Source organism: Lathyrus oleraceus, chromosome 3 (assembly GCF_024323335.1).
Source record: "Lathyrus oleraceus cultivar Zhongwan6 chromosome 3, CAAS_Psat_ZW6_1.0, whole genome shotgun sequence".
NCBI lineage: Eukaryota > Viridiplantae > Streptophyta > Magnoliopsida > Fabales > Fabaceae > Lathyrus > Lathyrus oleraceus.
This window is the reverse complement of record NC_066581.1, coordinates 522,739,139-522,760,466: the sequence shown is the minus strand read 5'-3', so window position 1 is coordinate 522,760,466 and position 21,328 is coordinate 522,739,139. Positions and strand designations below refer to the sequence as shown.

General features: G+C 34.4%; 1 protein-coding gene across 1 annotated transcript; it reads left to right on the top strand.

The window, feature by feature from the left end:
• Nucleotides 1-3,280: 3,280 nt before the first annotated feature.
• Nucleotides 3,281-20,969, top strand: LOC127128624 (uncharacterized). The gene is made up of 15 exons (XM_051057990.1): nt 3,281-3,725; nt 4,485-4,607; nt 5,164-5,224; nt 6,407-7,901; nt 8,005-8,036; nt 12,655-12,787; nt 14,670-14,767; nt 15,395-15,439; nt 16,294-16,399; nt 16,799-16,925; nt 17,484-17,599; nt 19,320-19,396; nt 19,614-19,748; nt 20,349-20,417; nt 20,506-20,969. Exons 2-15 carry the CDS (start codon nt 4,492-4,494, stop codon nt 20,776-20,778), a joined length of 2,883 nt encoding a protein of 960 aa, XP_050913947.1. The 5' UTR covers nt 3,281-3,725; nt 4,485-4,491; the 3' UTR covers nt 20,779-20,969.
• Nucleotides 20,970-21,328: the final 359 nt, after the last annotated feature.

Here is a 21,328-nt window from a genome sequence, read left to right as displayed (position 1 = left end):
AGAAAAGGGAGAAGCGCTGAAGAGAAAGAGAAGGAAGAGGAAAAGACCAAAGATTGCTCAGAGCTTCCTTCAATCCAAAGAGGTAAGGGGTCTGAACCTTATTAAATAATAATATGCTGAAAATGGTGAAATATTAGATGAACGAAATTGGGATTTTAATCGAAGGAATTCGTAGAAATTATATGCAATGATGTTAGGATTGTGAAATCGAATAGGAGACTAATTGTACTAGATGATATGAGTGATTGTGTGCGAAATTTGGACTGTGGAGGGATGAATTTGGATAGATCTCGTAGTAGAGAAAGCCATGGCAGATCTGGAGGTCTGATTTCTGGTCATACGCGTATGGCACTAGGCAATACGCGTATGAGATGGCCTGGTACGCGTATGGCACTAGGCAATACGCGTATGGATGAGGAAGATGATGTTTTGAACGTGGGTTGGTCTCTGGTGGTACGCGTATGGGAATGTGATACGCGTAGCATACGCGTATGGACATGGGCAATACGCGTATGGGGTTGGTCAGACGTGGGCAATACGCGTATGAGCATAGGCAATACGCGTATGGGCAGACTTGTGGTCCTTCCTGGGCTGTTGTTGTGCAGTTTCGGTTGTTAGGCTGAGCGAGGTAACTTAGCTGATGCATAGTATACGAGGGATCATTTCCCGTTGCTTTGAGGGATATAGATATTATTAGGGTGTGATAATGCGGTGTTTGATTATGTGTCATGATGTGATATGTCTTTATGATAGAATGTGTTAATGATGATGATAACATGACTATATGATGCTGTTGTTGCTATGTTGATTATGATGCATGCTTGGTGTGCATGCATTCATGAAAGGCCGATGCCTAGTGATGAACGGACTGAGTTCCAATGATGTTGTTGACTCCGGGCTTGTTGATAGGCTTGGTTCCTTACGGGGAACTCGGATTCTATGGTGATGAATCTGGGAGTAGTGATCCTGTAGTTGGTCACAAAATGGGTATACCGAGTCGTGTTGAGTCATGCATGGGTGTGTGCATTGCATTTGATGTGTTGTGTTGTTGATGTTCATGAGGTTATGGATTATGATGATTATGATGAATTGTGTTGGTATATGTGAAATATATTTATGTTTATATTTCGGTCGTTATATTATTATTTAATAATGTAATTCTCACCCCTTCTGCATGTGTTTATGTTCATCTATGATGAGCAATGTGTAGATAATGAGGAGTAGCTTTTGTTGAGGTGAAGAATAAGTGTAGAGTTATTCTACAGAGTCGAGTCAATGCTCTGGTCATGTGACACCGGGGTTATGGGATTCAATAGAGATTATATTATTATTTAAGTTGTGTATGAAGACTAAATTATTGATATGTTTTGTTGAAACATTTATATAAATCGTTAATTGTGTTTTTGTCCGCTGCGAAGTTTTATTAAGATAAATGAAATATTTTTATGTTGTAAAGTGATGAGTGTTAAGTTGGATGAAATGTAAACTCTTCTACATGTTGTACTCTGATAAATTCTTTAAATATGTCGTTTGGGTAGAAGGGTGTTACATTTACGAGTAAAATTGAATGTCCTCTCAACCTTAGGATTGAGATATTTATATAAGTCATTTTGGGCGGGGATCCCAAACTCAAAGTAATAACAATCATATCTCTAAAGAACATGGGAAATGAGTGGGTATTTCCTTATTCTTCTTAGGAACGTGTCCCTCATATTTGTCTGCCTTTCAAGCCGTTACTGTATGGACATGTCACGTTCCACATTATCGCAAGTGGGTGAGTAACCCATTAAATGGATGATTTCGTCAAATGAGGGACGTCCGTTACGATAAATGAGCGAACATTGAAAGTAAAAGGTGACTAGAGCCATGCTTTGGGCGACAAACATTATCCACTTACTCTTGGTGAACATTACGCTGCCTTCTAGATAGTCCTTGCAAATAAACAAATAAAAAGGGTTTTTTTAATGAATAAAATGAAACCCCCTAATTCTTCTCCATATAAATCCACCAATTCTTTTTACTAATTGATTCCCTTTTTTTCAAATATCCAATCCCTTCAAACTCCAAAACAAATACTCCCTCCGTTCCTTTATAAGTGTCACTTTCTTATAAAAAATTTGTTTCTTTTTAATTGTCACTTGCAAAGTTCAAGGTAGTATTAATTGCAATTTTGTCAAAATTACCCCTAGATAATAATTGCAGAGAGAGAAAAAATAAAGTGAATGTAATAAATAATTAAGGGTATTATAGGTAAAAGAAGAATTATTGTTTGAAAAGTAATAATAATGATTAGCTTCCTTGGTATGTGTAAAAAGTCAAAAAATGACACTTAAAAAGGAACGGAGGGAGTACTTAAAATACAAAAAATTATATTTGTCTTATTTATGTCGGCGCCCGTTAAAGCCCATAAAAACAATAAAACTATCAAAATAAAAGGGTGGATCGGAAACCTAAGTTCGACTCATTAAGAATAGAAGATTCGACCGATCCAATCTATTTTACCATATTTAAGAGTGGTTATTAAGTATTAAAATTAATAAATAGGAATAAATAAATGTGATATCCATCTTAAGTACCCAAATAAAGACATGTGACTAGGTATTAAACTCCCCATAATGATATTTCTATAAAGGTACATCTACACCACAAACAATACTTTTTTTAATTTTTTATCATTAAATTTTCTCTCATGCTACATCTACATGTGCCTTTGTTTTTAATTTACATAATTTTATATTTTAATGGATCTACCGGCTAGAGTTACATATATTTAAAATATTATAATAATAAATATTTTTTTATAAAAATATATAAAACTATTATTATTATTTTTAAAATTAATATGATTAATCAATTTTATATTTTTATTAACTAATATTATATATTTTATTAATCAACTTTGTTTTATTATAAAAATATATTTTTAATATTTAAATATCTATTAACCACTTTTATCATTTTATTAATCAACTTTTTATATTTTATTAATCAATTTTATTTTACATTAAAAATTATTTTAAATAATTATGTGTTTATTAATCAGTTTTATCACTTTATTAACTAATTATTTATATTTTATTAATTAAATTATAAATGCTATTCATAAAATCCTATCGCTGTTTATAAAATATATTTTTTATTAAAAAATACTATTCATATATAAATACGATTAACAATATATTGACATATAAAATGGGGTAATAATAACATTGCTATTAAACTCCCCATCTCTTCTCCCTAAAAAGACATTAAACCAAAAATAAACAATTTAAAATAATCTCTCTTCCCCTCTAACAAAAGCCAACCGAGTGAGAAGGTCACAATAAGTGACTCACCAATGATAATGAAGTTGTAAAGCATTTTTACTTTAAAAAAAAATCCCCCGCAGAAAAAGACTTCTCCTAAAAGCGATTTTTCTTTAGTTCTCGCTTTTTAATCGCTTTCTAATCGCTTTCAGCTCCAACTTTGACTCTTCAAACGTGATTCTACACTCTCTTTTTCCCCTTTTTACTTTCATCCTCTTACACTTTCCGTGATTCATCTTTCCGGCCGTTGAAACCTCTCCGTATCCGCGCCATTGCAGCACCGTCCTTGATTCTAACCTCTTCCCGGCATTTCAAAATTCCAATTCAACATTGATCTCAAATGTAACCACTTCACTCTTTCCAAATTTAAGCAAAATCGAGATCAGTAGGAAAAGCTTAGACTCGCATACTTCAAACAAGGTAAGAAAAATTCTCCAAACTCGTTTATCATTTTTACTTATTTTTTAATTTGGAAGTTGCATTTCATTACAGATCACTCTATTAACAGTGCCGTTCAACTAATTTATAAATTTATAGTATGAATCAGTTAGTGTAATCCTTGTTTTCGTATACTAATTATCAATTTTTTTTCCTTTCAATTTTCATTTTTAGGATTATCTTTGTTGATAATTGTTGATGTCATATATAGAAAGTTAAGGAGATCCGGGAAAAAGAAAAAAGGAGTAACACAAGTGCTTATTAAAATAATTGCTTATGATAGTTTCACAAAAGCTATTTTTACAACAAATGACAAAATGAATTTAAATTGATTTTGCTAATAGTGGTTTTCATTAGTTATCTTAAGAATTTACAAAAATAAGTTCAAAAAATTTATGAAAAATGTCATAAGCTATAAGCTATTTTGATAAAGTCCTCCAAATAGTGTCACAAAACTTATACTATTAGATAAATTCAAATAAGCTAATCCAAATAGACCCTAAGCATGCCGCGTTCGGCTTTTAATGTTATTATTTAATGAAAGTTGGATTCACAGTGAATTTGATTAAATTGCAGTGTCAGCATGATTTTTAGAAGCTCCGAAAATAGCTTTTGTTAAAATCAATATGGTTCAATGCGATTCTGCCAAATTTACCGTCAATCCAACGTGCATCTATATTTACCATGCTGATAGAATACCGTAAGATGGTACATGAATGATTGTGTAATTACATTTTACAGGCATAAAATGGGAGCTGTTGTGTTGCCTGATGCAGCAGCTTTGGGAGTTTTAAAGCGGTATCCATTTGTTCCGAGGCACCCTTTTGTCCGTGGAATAACTTCAACTTTGTCGAGAAGAAACAGGTGTGCTTGGCATAATTGAACTTTATGTTGTATTTTGAAGAATAACATCAACCATTTTTCCACTTCATACGTTTGTTCGAAGTAGGTAGCCCAGTTTGTGATCTAAGAAAAATCGACGGAGTTTCAAGCAGGAGTTATAGGGTTCAAACCTTGGGATAACTTTATTAACATATGTTTATAATTTTTCTCTCAAGATTGAGTTAACAACTCAATTAGCTTGTTTAGTAAGAAGAAATTGAAGTGATAAATGCTCAAGTTTAATAAACTATTTGCGTTTGGATATGTACGTTGAAAAGCTATTTGCATTCTCAATATTTGGTTTTTATATAAATGCAGAACTTGGGGGTGGATGGGAGTCAAATAGGGGATGTGGGATAAGTTTCTTATGAACTGTTTATATAAGCTATCTTGCCGATCCTATTAAATAAGTTGAAAATAGCTCGTAAGTATGTCATAAGTTATTTTTGAACACTTTTGCAGGTGCTTATATCATGAAGTAATTCCAAATAAGTTCTTAAGAACACCCCCTTAATCTTCTGTGTTTATCTTATTGCAGAAAATTTTCCTTTGCTGACAAGAGGATCTTCAAATCAGTACACACAGTTTTTTCACACAATGTAAGGACTTCCCTGTGTACATTTCTTAGAATGAATGGAGTGGTCCTTGAACAAATATTGAAGTGGAAGCTTTTGTTTTATATCTAAGAATTTTTTTTATCGGATGTTTATTAACACGGAGAAGATTTAACAAGGTTATGGAACAATATAATGATAGGAAGTTTAATCAAAGTTATATCCTTTTTCTCTTTGGAACTAGCCAAATAAAAATCCACAGACACTCTTCATAAGGACTGTGTTTAGCTGTTTACTTTTAACAATCCCTTAGGAATTTCATTTGGCACGATTCAAGAAAGTTTATAACATTTATCACCAAGGATTAAAAACCATTTTGGGTGATTACTTAAATCAATACACATTCATAACTATCAGTATATACAACAGTCCTCCATAGCTGGTCTATCCTAATTTCCTGGTGATCACACTCCAAATGTGGGGCCAAGTATGTAAAGTTTAAGTCTAACAATCACATAAAAGCAGTTTTTAGGGAAAATCTTTCTAGTCTAGGAACGATTCACATTGACCACATGAGCCATTGAGTAGTTACTCATTAACTGCTCTTTGAATACTATTAAATTTTTGAGTAGTTTAGGACATTTTGTTGAGAAAATATTTCCTGTCTTCACTTTGAGCTACACATAAATTCACTTTATTTCTTGTTTCTAATGATTTGTACAAAGATGGTTAAAACACTTTATTTTTTTACCTTTTCCTTTTTAGATATTTGAATAGAAATGTCGAAAACAATTTTTTCACTGTTTCCTTTACATGCTTTTGAAAACTGGAAAGAAACTGATATTTTTGCAATTAAAAGTGAAAGTAGAAAATGAAAATTGAATACATTTTCTCAAATCAAATAGGTACTAATTTTTCCTAAACTGTATATATTTTAACTAAGATTATCTTATCAACTTTCCGTTTTTACCTCTAAATATCTAGACACACCTGTCCAGTTCTTACAATCAATTCTAGTTCTCTATTAAAAGTGTATTTAGATGTTTGCATCATTCTCAATAATACTTTTTTTTGGCTCAACGCCATTTTGAATATCTGAGCTACAGAAAGGTGACAAACCGAGTTTCATATCTTTGAATAATGAAATATTGAGTAGACACAAATGACAAAAGTTATTATTTGTAATAATGGGCTAGTGACCTATATTTTCTTCTATTTCTGTGACAGAATGATGATCAAATGTTTACCGATGTAGTTGATGATCAAGAGGGTTATTCAGGGAAAAATGAAGTTCTGGGAATAGAAGATGAATTAACGACAGCCAAGAAAGCTCTTTCAGAGGCACAAGACAGACAAGAGGCTATAGAGAAAGAGAGAGATCAATTGCTTGAAGAACTTGCACGTTCTGAGGCCAAAAACCAGGAATACATTGCTGCCATTGTACATGACAAAGAAGTAGCTATATCTGAGCTTGAGTCTGCCAAATCTTTTTTCGAGAAAAATCTGGAGGAATCCGTTGAAGAGAAGTTCTCTCTGCAATCTAAGCTGGTCCTTGCCAAACAAGATGCTGTTGATCTTGCAGTGCAGGTTGAAAAGTTAGCGGAGGTTGCTTTCCAGCAGGCAACTTCTCATATACTAGAAGATGCTCAACTCAGAATTTCATCTGCTGAAACCACTGCTGCTGAAGCAGCTCATCTGATTGAAAAGCAAATTAAGGATGCAACTGAGGGTACAATATCATCCATCATAGAGAACTCAAAATATGCTATAGAAAGGGCTCTTGCGGTGGCAGAGGAAGCAGGCGAACATGCAAAAGAGACCATGGAAACATTTATAGACGGTACTTCTCCATTTACAGAAATTGCCTCTGTCCAGGTAGAAAATATCAAGTTACAAGGAATGCTAAATGATATAGAATCTCAGTTGACGGTTGCAAGAAATGAGGTTGCTAGACTGAACATAGAATTGGAGCACACCAGACAACAGATGAAGGCATTTGAACAAAGAGCCATTGATGCAGAGAAAGCTTTGCTTGATCTTCAAGAGTTAAGCAAGAAAACCATTCTACAGAAAGAAGAGGAGATGAAGTCATTAATGGAGAAAGTGAGAAAAGATGTGGCGGACAAGACGAAGGCAATTTCCAAGGCTTTTAAAACTGACTTGAAAAATATAAAGGCTACTATTGATGCTTCCAAAGAAGTTGTCCTTAGTAAAGATAATGCCTACCTCAGAAGATGTGAAGCACTGCAGAGGTCATTAATGACATCAGAAGATGCTTTGAAGATGTGGAGACAGAGAGCTGAAATGGTTGAATCACTGCTTATGAAAGAAAGAAAACTAGATGAAGAGGATGAAGGTTCAATATATGTTGTTAATGGTGGGAGGATAGACCTTTTGACCGATGTTGATTCACAAAAATGGAAACTACTGAGTGACGGTCCTCGTAGAGATATACCTCAGTGGATGGCAAGAAGGATTAAGGCTGTCATTCCCAAATTTCCACCAAAAAAAACTGATGTAGCTGAAGCATTGGCATCAAAGTTCAAATCCTTGGAGTTGCCTAAAGCCGATGAAGTATGGTCTATTGCTCGAGAAAAGCCAAAGGAAGGGGATCATTTAATTGAACATGTTTTTGAAAGAGAAACAATTGAGAGAAAGAGGAAGGCATTGGAACGTGCTCTTCGAAAGAAGTCAGAGAGAGCCCCTGAACAAAAAATACTAGGTCACGTGTCTGCATTTTTGAAATGAAATTTTAAAATTTCTTTTGGAAGATTTATTTTGTTAATGTGGTTCACCTCTCCCATGTAAACATGACACAAATGCAGAGCCAGGAACAGGAACAGGCCGAGAGATTGTGGTTAGTATTTACCAACCCAATAATTTGACCGATCATGTGTTTTTACATTGTATAAGCTCCAAATGCATGTTGAGTTGCTTAAATCTGGTGATTCAATAGAATGTAGTTTTCTCCCCCTTTTATTATGCAACTCTCGTGGTTATTCAATTTAACTATTCTTGGACCAGCTTATGTTTACATTGTATTTTTTGCTTAATATTTTGAAACATTTATAGCTTGGCGATCCCTTCTGTTAAATGGTTGGGTATATTCCTTGACCTGTAGGTGAAAATTCTAACTTCTTATTTTGAACACTAAATGCTATTCATGAATATGCCTTTTGCTTGTAGTTTACTTTCTAAGCGCACGAGATGTCATCACTCATTGGCGGAATTGGTTGACATTAATATGATGCCTGGGCTGCTTCTGAACTCATGTGTCCGAGTTTGTTAAATGTTCTTTGTGCTACTTTTGATATAATTGTTGTTCTAGTGGTCCAAAGTATGACTGTTGCATAATGTTTGAAGCACTGCTTCATATTGGTTTTTCAAGTTATGCTTCTAATAGGATCTTGTAGTTTGAAATTTGGGCTTGCAGTTTCAATCAAGAAAATCATGTTGATGGTTTTCTCATTTGACCAAATTCTTGGTGAATTGTGTGCCATTCCATCTTTGGAGGTTCCAATCTTATGATCTTTGTGGGTTATATATGTTCTTTATCATGTTCTTCCCGGACTAGAAACAAAATATTTCTGTGATTATAAAAAAATGTGTAAGATTATGCAATAATCATATTTTGAATTGATACACACACATTCAAATGCTGTAATGTGCAGCAGAAACATGAAGCATTTAGAGCTTGTGCCCTATATCCTATTTTTATCAATGCTTTAAACTAATTTACCATTCATTTCATAAAGTAGTGTTTCATGGTAAGACATGCATTGTGTTGAGATATTAGATATAATCCAAGTTGGATCGTGTGGCCCAAATCCAAAGCTAGTTAGGGTTTAGAGTTTGTTACTTAGTTTGTTATTTTACTTAGTGTTGGACTTTCCGCCTTAATTGCGGTCTGTCCCTAGTTGCCTTAATTGCGACACTTTTGCTTACCTTAATTGCAGCCCCAACACCTTCATTGTGTTGGTTTTGAAGGGGTGGATTTAGTCCCACATTGTTTAGAGATATGGCCTGTATTGTGTTTATAAGTGGGGATAATCCTCACTCTACCAACCGGTTTTGTAGGAATGAGTTAGGCCCAACCCAAATTCTGAGATAGTATCAGAGCATATCCTAGATCTATTGTTGGGTTTCCCGCATCGTCCACGCTTCGGGCTCTTTGAGGCCCAAGCGTGAGGGTGTGAGTTGGACTTTTCGCCTTAATTGCGGTGTGCCCCAAGTCGCCTTAATTGCGACACTTTGGCTTGGCTTAATTGCAGCCCCAACACCTTCATTGTATTGGCTTTGAAGGGGTGGATTTAGTCCCACATTGCTTAGAGATATGACCTGTGTTGTGTTTATAAGTGGGGGCAATCCTCACTCTACCAACCTCCTCACTCTACCAACCGGTTTTGTAGGGATGAGGTAGGCCAAACCCAAATTCTGAGACTTAGTATTCAAGTCACTTATGTGTATATAAATAGACATTTTAATTTAGTATTATAATTCAATACAATAATACAATTCTTATTTTCTTATTTTCTCTTTCTCTCCTCACTAAATGTGTTTCAAACACTAATTGATATCTAGAGTTCCAGTTAGATTCTTGATCGTGTTTTCAAGAATCACACGTCAGAGATCGTGTTTCCGGAATCGTGGGTTGTTGTTGATCAATCGTTGCAACAATGAATGGTAACGGAAATTTACCAAACTCCCTTCCAACTCTTGATGACAAGAATTGGCTTCGATGGAGAAAACAAATGCAATCTCTATTTGACTTTCATGAAACCCTAGAAGTGGTTACCAATGGTGTTCCTGCGGTTGGTGAAGATGCAACCGAGGCACAGAGAACCGCTCACAAGGATGCCGAGAAGAATGATTGCAAGACGGCGTTTTACATCCAATCGGCGGTTGATGCGGCTAATTTTGATAGAATCGCTCATACTGAATCGGCGAAGGAGGCATGGGATATTCTTGTCAAGTACTATGAAGGAGGCGAGAAAGTCAAGGTTGTAAAGTTGCAAACTTTGCGACGACAAAATGAATTGTTGTCGATGGGAGAAGACGAAAAGATTGCAGGCTATGTGTCGAAGGTGTAGAAACTTGTTCTTCTCATGAAGGGTTGTGGTGAAACCCTAACTGATAAGATGATAGTTGAGAAGGTAATGCGTACGTTGACCTCTCACTTTGATCACGTTATTGTAGCTATTCAAGAATCCAACAATCTTGAAACCCTAAAACTGAAAGATTTGGTTGGTTTGTTGGAGGAACATGAGATTAGGATTGTCGAAAGGAAAGGAGTTCAAGAATCGATACAGGCACTACAGACTCAGTCAAGGAAGAAGAATGGTGGTTCCAACAAGTTCAAAGGCAAAATCGACAAGACTCAGGGTAAGAAGTCTTGGTCGAATCCTCACAAGCATAAGGTCGATGATAGAGCTTCTGAATTCTCGAAAAGAGGAGAAGGAAATTCCTATCAGAAAGACAAAGAGAAAAAAGGCGTGCAGTGCTATAACTGTGAAAGGTGGGATCACTCGGCCAAGCATTGTTGGTACAGGAAAGACACGAAGGAGCGAACCTTGCACGCCAAGATTGAGATGATTCTGATGATATGGTGGTCATGGCTGCAGTTGATGACCATGTCGAATCCAAGATCTGGTTCCTCGACTTAGGCTGCTCGAATCACATGACTGGTCGAAAAGTATGGTTAGTAGATTTCGACGAGTCGAAGAAGAGCAAGGTCAAACTTGCTGATAATAGCTCGTTGCAAGCTGAAGGTACTAACAACATAGTTATTCATAGGAGTAATGGAGCGAAAGCCTTGATCAAAGATGTACTCTATGTCCCTGGAATGAAGTGCAATATGCTAAGTGTTGGATAACTGGTCGAAAAGGGATTCCCAGTGGTTATGAAAGATGGAGCCCTAGAACTTTTCGACATTCAGAATAACTTGGTCTTGAAATCTCCTCTGTCGAAGAATAGAACATTTAAGACCATGATCAGTTCGACTGAGGTACAATGTGTGAAAACAGTTGTAGACCACAAAAATAGTTGGTTGTGGCATCTGAGGTCTGGCCATCTGAATTTTAGGTCGCTCAATCAACTGATCACTCAAGATATGGTAACTGGTATACCAAGTCTTGAGATGCCCGACAAACTCTGTGAAGGTTGTCTAGTCGAAAAGCAGTCCATGAAGTCTTTCATTTCGACTATGCCAATGAGATCCTCCTGCATACTCGAAGTTGTACATTCAGACGTATGTGGTCCTTTTGAAGAGCATAACATTGGTGGAAACAAGTATTTTGTTTCGAAAGCTGTGGATCTATGTGATCAAGAGAAAGAACAAAGTATTCGAAATCTTTAAGAGATTCAAGATGTTTGTCGAAAATCAGAGTGAAAAGAAGATCAAGGTTCTGCGAACAGATGGAGGTGGCGAATACACATCTAAGATATTTGAAGCATTATGTGCAGAATATGGTGTTGATCATGAGGTAACTGCTCCTTATACTCAACATAATGGCATAGCAGAAAGAAGAAACAAGATCATGTTGGACATGGCGAGATGCATGCTGAAGCAGAAGACTTTGCCAAAATCCATATAGGGTGAAGTTGTTTTGACTGCTGTTTATATACTGAACAGGTGTCCTACCAAGAAGTTGAAGAACAAGGTTCCTGAAGAATCGTGGAGTGGCAGACGACCATCAGTGAGTCATCTGAAGGTGTTTGGCTCTATGTGTTACAAGCATGTTCCTGATGCAAGAAGAATGGAGCTTGATGACAAGAGTGAACCTATGATTCTGGTAGGATATTATAAGACTAGAGCATACATGCTGTTCAATCCAATTAATCAGAAGATTATGATTAGTCGAGATATTGTGATTGATGAAAATTCTGCCTGGGATTGGAATTCTAGTAATGCAATTGACAAGCCATTGATAAGCTATGATTTCGACGAAGCAATTAATGATGTCGAAGTCGAAGATATTCCAGTTGAAGAAATTAGAAATAGTTCAGATCGACAATGATTAGTGTGTTTCGACAACTTGAATTATATGGAGGTATGTTGAGATATTAGATATAATCCAAGTTGAGTTGTGTGGCCCAAACAAGTTAATTAGGATTTAAGGTTTGTTATTTAGTTTGTTATTTTACTTAGTATTCAAGTCACTTAGATGTATATATTTTGTAATTGAGTATTATAATTCAATTTAATAATACAATTCTTATTTCCTTATTCTCTCTTTCTCTCCTCACTAAAAATGCCTCAAACACTAACACATTATTTATCTTTCTCTCCTCACTAAAAATGCCTCAAACACTAACACATTATTTATCTGCATGATTATGTCTATTGGTGCTCGTTAACTTTGGATATTACAAGTATTTGTCATATGCATTGTCTAATGCATATATAAGCATGGTACAATCAAAAGGGAGAGAAAAATAAATAAAAATTAACTTTATTGAATTTTATTTTTCTCAAGTTTCAAGGATTTAACTGGGAGAGTTGGAGAAGGCACTGGTACCAGGAGATGGCATCTAAAGCTGCTGATTTATCTAAATGCGGGGTGACTGCAGTGTGGCTGCCGCCACCAACAGAATCCGTTGCCCCTCAAGGTTTGACAGACATGCTTTCTTCTTTCTAGGATGCATATAGTATCAGTGCTTATTCTGTCACTGTTAAGAAACTTTGGTTACTGTTGCATTGTTATTGGAGTGTTGGCTGTGTGCTAGCTAGCAATCCTGTTATCTGCTGTTAGTTGCATGTTGTTACAGTTTGTCACAACAGAATTTCAATGAGGGTGACTGATCCAATGTTGTTGTATCTTCAATTTGATGCTTTGGGTTACATATATTTCAGCTCTCAGTATTAAAAGATAATTTTTGAGTTTCACATGGTTTGTTAAAAGTTTAGTCTCAGATTCTCTTAGACTTTCCCCACTTAATTTATGTTTTATTTTATTTTATTTTCTGAACTAATTCCTTTGCAGTAATTATATTCTAGCCATGTTCTAAGTAATGCATGGTATGGCTACCTTATAGTATTTGCTTATGCCACTGAACTGGTTGATATTTTCATTTCATCTAAGTGAATATCCAAAGAATTTTCAATTTGTATTTTACTCCCTCTGTCTCATAAAAAGTGTCTCATTTGTATATTTTTTGTCTCAAAATAAATGTCATTTTAAAATACAATACAACATTTATTATTTTTTTCCACTACTTCACCCGTATTTATTAACTTTCATTCATTTCAACAACTCCACTAACTATAATAAATAAGGGTATTTTAGTAAATGATACTCCATCCGTTCCACAATGAGTGACCTATTTGTAATAAAAGAGTGTCCCAAAATGAATGATTCATTTTAATTTTCAATGCATATTTTTCAATTTTACCATCTAATTAATATTACTTTCATCATTCCCAGTACATGATAATGGTACTTTAGTAAAAATATCATTCTCTCTCATTTATTCCTTTTTCTTAATCTGTGTGAAATTGTCAACTGAGTTACTCATTGTGGGACGGAGGGAGTACTAATTTTATCATTAAAATCAACACATTTAATTATTTTCTTAAGAATCACGCAGAGTTCAAATAAGATATTTATTACGAGATGGAGGGAGTATTATTTTATGGCAACTTTTTGAAAAAAGGGTATAAATAATATGCATAATCTAAAATAAGCATGGATCTGTTAATTGCTGAAAAATGACAGTATCATGCAAGGTAGTCGAAATCAAGATCGTACGTGGGATCGAAGAGAGGTCACAAAAACGTAATTCGGAGTATCGTAACACGGATCGTAAGATCCTATCAATTTCGCAAACTCATATATTGCATATATATTCATATAAAAACATAATTTAGTAAAAAAAATCAAATCAAAGCATAAAATTAAAAATAAAAATAAAAATAAAAATTCATATTAAAAAATTCTAGTGTTATGAATAAAAATAAAAAGAGTGACAAGGGGTGTTAGGTATATTTGAACTTCAAAAACTTTAATGTACCAGAAATGAATATCGAATACAAAGAATCTGATTGTATTGAAAGTAGATATGAAGTGTGAGAAATAAATGCTGCACAGGTTACAGCCAAAAAAGTCCTATTTCAAAAGTTTTAGAACTGCAACGGGAGGAACGCCGATCCCACCGTTCCCACCTAAATACGATTTTTTGCCTTCCCAGAATCACCCAAGCCCATCAAGATTGCAAAATCGTACAATCCTACGAGTGGGATCGCGATTTTGACTACCATGGTTTCATGCGTTGAATAAGTTCTATTTGAAACTAAGTGCAAGATTAAACTTCTCACAATAATTTAAGGATAAATGTTTTCACAAGCTTTCTCTTCACAAGACAGCTGATATAGTGGTGTTTTTAATTTTCTTCCTCAGAATCTTCTTCAATTTAATGCTAAAAAAGTTTATTTTATGAACTAATATATGATTGAACTGTGGTATGCATTTATGACAATATACACTATATGCAGGTTACATGCCTTCTGATCTTTACAACTTGAATTCATCCTATGGTTCTATGGAAGAACTTAAACATTGTATAGAGGAATTGCATTCTCAAGATCTGCTGGTATGTTGTGCTGGTAATGACATAAAAAATGAATATCTGAAGACGTTTTTCGAGCGATTATTTTCCTCAAATTTTACAATAATCTCAAACTTAATGGCTATGCGACATCCAAAAGTAACTATATTTTTTCTTAAATAATACAAAGCATAAATTTACATTTCGTTTGTGAATAAGAACTTCTTTGTTAAATTATGTGGTTTGAATCACTAATAAGGAAACTGATCTGAATAATCATGGAATTAGTTGAAGTCATTATTTTAAAATATTAGGTGGTAGGAAGAATTAGAAGTATTCAAAGCTTTATTTTATGAGACTTAAAGAGAGTAGTTAAGCACCTTTTTCTTTTGTGTAAAAACACAGCAACCATTTCAGTTAGTGTATAGTGCTGCAAAGAATTCGTTATGATAATTTTACTTGATTTCATTTGTATGTAAGCGATTACACTTTTTTTAATCAATTTTCCTGTTGCATAAATGAATTTAAATAGTTAAACTATTTCTATGGGACAAATTGTTATACGTCTCTTCTTACTGTTTGACTTCTTATGCATACATATTATTTTACTATGTTTTAACTTTTATGTTTGGTATGGTTCTAATTTTTGTAAGATGTTTCCTATGTAAATAGGTCTTGGGAGATGTTGTACTTAATCATCGATGTGCACATAAACAGGTAAACCGTTTTGTCAGAAATTTATTTTTTGTGAAAGCTGATAACATCTGTTCTTCGGCCATTGATTAAGGGTTTAAGCTTTGAGGATATTATGGTCGTTGGCAGAGTGTTGGAAATTTTGTCTCTATGTAGTTTACTCTAGCCCTATTAATTGCAGAAAATTAAGGCTACCTACGTTGCAACCTCCGCTTTTCTAGCACCTTCATTTTGCTGGGTGTAGGGCGGGTTAGTCTCATATTGCTTAGAGATATGACATTTGTAGTGCTTATAAGGGTTGAACAATCCTCACCTTACAAGCCAATTTTGTAAGTATGAGTTAGGTCCAGTTCAAAACCTAAGATGATATCATATCCTGTCTTTGGTCCGCCATTGGGTTTCCTGCATCAACCATGCTCCAGACCTATTGGGCCTGACATAAGGGGTGTTGGAAATTATGCTGAAAATAGAATTTTGTTAATTATGGCAGCATGTATTTAGAGGTGCTGGTTATCCTATAATTGCTTTGATCATGGATTCATAGTATCGTTTTTGGATCTGATTGGATAAACAACTTATTTGCAGTTTATTGCACAAGTGCTTATCAATATAAGCGCTTATGTATAAGCTTACATAAGCTATTTCTATAGCAAATGATAAAATAAAGTAAAATTGTTTTTGTATATGCTATAAGCTGTATAAGGTATTTTAGGAAACTTGTGAAAGTAAGTTGAAAAAAGCTTGTAAAAAAATGTCATAAGCTGTACTTATAATTTCTCACAAGCAGTCTCACAAAACTTATACTAGTAGATAAGTTAAACGTGTGCTATTAAATGTCTATCATAGAAAACGAGAAAAACAATTTTTACTTGTTTCAGAGTCCAAATGGTGTTTGGAACATTTTCGGTGGCAAGCTAGCATGGGGACCTGAAGCAATTGTGTGTGATGATCCAAATTTTCAGGGGCGTGGAAATCCTTCAAGTGGTATATTTATATATACATAGCAAGACATACTATTCCAATCTTGTTCTTTTGATAAGTAATTACATTGGAGGCTTTTTGAGGCTGTTCCTGTCTTTTCAAATGAATAAAATCCCAATTTAATGGAAGTAAATGCTGAGGGCATTAGTTATGGAATCCAAAGTAGAAAGTATTCATTAGAAGGGGTATTTTTTTTAAAGTTACCCATGCATTAAATACTGCACTTTTCAATGAACACTTTCCAAGTCTTAGTTCCTTAACCCGTGTAATGTTCGCCCGAGTTGGAAGGCATAAATGTGCCACCCTTTTCCACAGTATGGAAAAATACAGTGTTTTATTACCTATGACATTGATGATTTTGGGTTTTTCCTTATCTAGACTTTTTTTTATTGGTATATGTAGGGGATATTTTCCATGCTGCACCAAATGTTGACCACTCTCAAGATTTTGTGCGGAAAGATATCAAGGAATGGTTGAACTGGCTTCGCAATGATATAGGGTTTGATGGATGGCGGCTTGACTTTGTAAAGTAATATTTTTCATGCTAAAGTATATTTGGGGGGAGGCTTATGATAATTTATTTATTTATTTTTTACCGTAAAACGAATGGTCATTCAGGTGAGTTGGCATGTTAAAGTCGTAAAACCATTGTTTGGTCCTTTACTTAACACTTAAGCTTGGAAAATGCTAAAATAGCTTGCAAAATTGTCAGCATACTCTTAGAAGAAGAAAAGAAGACTTTTCTCTGGAGTATTAGTCTTTAAGGGAACTAGCTTAAAAGAAAATTTTCATAAATTTAAGTTGCACTCTGATAATGTCGAAGCTAAATAATGAAATTGTTAATAGAGAAGCCTTGTCTTCATATCTCATATCAATGTTATTGAGTGGGTGTGATTCTTTTCCAAACATATGGATAATATGTTAAAAAGAGCCTAGCATCTAAAGTGTTTTAGTGATCTATGTTTGCATGCCATGGATATTTAGTTTCGAATTTAATCATGTGGAACGTTGGAAGATATTCTTGTTGTTTTTGTTCCATAGCTAATTCTAATGTAAAATTTGGTAACTTCTTATCTGCTGCCCACAGGGGCTTCTCTGGCTCGTATGTTAAAGAATATATTGAAGCATCAAATCCTGCATTTTCCATTGGAGAATATTGGGACAGTTTAGCTTATGAACAAGGAAGTTTGTGCTACAACCAAGGTTATTATTTACTCTGCATGTTTGGATTGACGATGTGATTGACAGAATCACGGCCAGTCACCACGATTTTGACAAAAAAACCACACTTTAGAGCTTCAAGAAAATCATGGTGTTTAAGTGATTTTGCCAAACTCACCGCCCATCCAAATATACACTTGTTATTATTTACCCTTAGTGTATTGAGGAAAGTAAAGTTTGAGTTGTGTTCAAATTTATAGTGTAGATGCTGATTTCCCAATACTATATGCACACAAGTAAAATTGATAAGTTCACTTTTTTAAATGTTTCTGGCTAATAATGTGATGTACGTTGAATTTAAATTAATGGGACAAGATAGTTATTGAGAAGGATCATTCAAATTTTAAGTACAGAGAGGACAGTTCAAATTTACAACAATAACAACAACCAAGTCTTATCCTACTAAGTGGATTAACTACATGGATCAAATGAATTCATAATGTTCTATCATATATCATATTTTATCAACTTATTAATCTCTAGAGCTTTTGTTCTAATAGTTTCTCTTATAGTTTTCATAGATTTGACTACGTTCTATCTAGTTTCTGCCGCCTCTAATGATTTGACTACCTTCTATCTAATTTATCATTCCTATGACCAAGTTTACAGGTCTTCTCTACACCCCCAAACACCTAAGCCGAGTTTCCGCAATCTTTTCTACTACAGATATTACCCTAACCCTCTCTCTAATGTTGTCATTTCTAATCATATCCCGTCTAGTCTTACCATACATCTAATGCAACATCAACATCTTTGCTATGCTTATTTTATTCTGGTGCCAGTCTTAATGTTGTACAATAACATTTTCCCTTTAGCTTGAGCGGTACTTTTGCGTTGCATAAAAGACTCAAGGCCCTTCTCTATTTCAACCACCCTGCTTGAATTCGATGACTTGCATCTTCTATTTCTCCATGTTTTGTACTATGGACCTAAAATACTCAAACCCTATAACTTGTGGAAGTAATTGAATGTAACTACATGTGTCGGTTTAAATCTCATTTGTCATAACTTTGATGACATTTGCAATAATTTTGTGAAGCAGTTTTCAAAATGAATAGAAATCGTAGTAGTGCACATATCAGTGGGAGTCTTAGGTATCACTAGCAACCCAAGTAGTTACATTCAATTACTTCTATTTTCTCAAATTATTTTTGGTGCCGACATGCAAGTGTCGTGTCTGTGTTAGTGTTTGTACTTCATAGGTTAGTAGTTATTTGCTCTGTCCGAATTGGCCATAGCAAAAACCATAAAAAGTGGGGAGGGGAAAGAAGGAATCCAGCAAACATTTGTAACTGGCAGCCCACCACTTGGTACCAAAACGTTATTTGAGCTGTTGTCAGTAGACACATCTGATATCATAGGATATGACACAGTTTCAGCTTTAGAATAATCATAGTTAGAACTACTAGATTGGCAAACCTTGGTATCCTTTAGAAACTACATTGCATATGACTATTCCAATATAGCAACAACTATTTATTTACTGCAATACATTTTTAACATAATAATGCTATAGTCTGAACATTTTGTTTACCTTTCTGAAATATTATAGTGATATGTATGTGTCCACATCACAGTCTGATATTGTCTGCTTAATTGCTTTTTATTATATTTTGTTTCTACTGATAAAAAATCAAATGTTTCCAGCATATCCATTTTCTATACTTTTGTCTGACATGCTAGTTCTAACATTTATAAATAGATGCTCATCGGCAACGGATAGTTAATTGGATCAATGCAACTGGTGGTACTTCATCTGCATTTGATATAACTACGAAGGTACTTTTACGAGACATTAATGAAGTTTCCTGGTGATGTCTAATCCAGCATCAATTTGACTGCTTGTTTTTCTTATTTTGCAACTCTCTTTTCATAAGTTTTGATTAATTTTATGCCATGAGTTGAAGATAGGGGAGTTAAAACATAAAAAATGTGTTAATATGATCTTGCTTGCTGCATTCTAAAGATTGTTATTCTGTTGCTAACACTTTCCTAGGGGATTCTTCATTCCGCTCTGCACAATGAATATTGGAGAATGATAGATCATCAAGGGAAACCAACAGGAGTTATGGGATGGTGGCCTTCTCGTGCTGTCACGTTCCTAGAGAACCATGATACAGGGTCTACACAAGTATGCAATCTGTTTCTTTCTGTCAAAATATGATGCATTAAATATCAACACCGATGATTACGTGGAATTTATACCAGATGAATATCACTTTGTATAAGCGCATGCTTTAGATACTGTCAAAGACGTGTCTAACAAATCAAAATTTAAAAACATGTCAGTCTTTAGAATCTGTTTGATTAAACAACTTAATTAAATGTTTATAACATAAGTCTTATGTATTAGCTGTTTCGGTAATAAAAGATAAATTAAAGTCAAACTGTTTTGACATAGTTAAAAGTTGTATTCAATTTATCACAAGATCGAAATTTCACCTATATAATTGACTAGGAAAACCTACTTAGCCTAAGTTATTAATCATAATCCTAGATTCTTAATTCAATAATCATAGACTTCATTGTTTCTTCATCAATATTGCAATAACTTGTGGCTTGAATTTTCATTCCTATTCTTTGCACGGATTCTGAAGTCTTGGTCCTTGTCCCTCAATAGTTTTGATCCATGCCATTATTGCATATACTGTTACTAGATTTAAATTTCAATACAACCTTGTCTTGCTTAGAGAATGAAGAAAATGGATTCAACACTTCATTTTATTTTCAGGGTCACTGGCCGTTCCCACGAGATAAGCTCATGCAGGGATATGCATATATCTTGACTCATCCCGGAACTGTAAGCTTTGAATACATTAACTTCTAATACACTCTTGATGCATAAGTTTCATATTTCACTTTCTTTTTTGCGTTTCAATTTTGTGCAGCCTGTTATATTTTATGACCATTTCTACGATTTTGGCATCCACGATGTAATAACCGAGTTGATTGAGGCACGAAGACGGGCAGGGATCCATTGTCGAAGCTCTATCAAGATATACCATGCAAACAATGAAGGCTACGTAGCTCAAGTTGGCGATGCACTAGTTATGAAGCTTGGTCAGTTTGATTGGAATCCATCGAAGGAAAACCGTTTGGAAGGGAGCTGGCAGAAGTTTGTTGACAAAGGATCAGACTATCAAGTGTGGTTGAGACAATAATTTAATTCCAATTCAGTAGACATAGTCAATGAAACAAATGATAAGAAAATTTAAATTTTCACTAGCATTGTTAATTTTATTGTCATTTACTTGACATTGCCTTAGCAAGGTTCAGAAATAAATGAACTCATCTGTTCATGTGCATTGTAATCTTCACTACAAAGTTATTTAAGTTGATTATGGCACCTTAATATTTCCATTCCTAGCATAGGCACATGATAGTAGTGTGGAATAAACACAAACACAACTAGCATTACAAATTGAATTCTTTTTGTCAAAGCTTATGCTGTGGCACATGAAGTTTTTATGTAAATAAATTTGTTAAGACTTGTGAAACAGAAGACTTTTGAATTTTTGATTTAGAAAAACTGATTTCTATTTCCACGTATTTTAAATATTCTAAAAAAATATGTTGTCTAGAAGATAAATAGTTTGACCTAAGATTATGAGTCTTATCTTATTTCTCAAATGGACTTGGCAACAATGGCTGGACTCTCCCTTATCTTTACAACATAGACTTTTCCCAATGCCATTGGAGACAAGGGAAAAC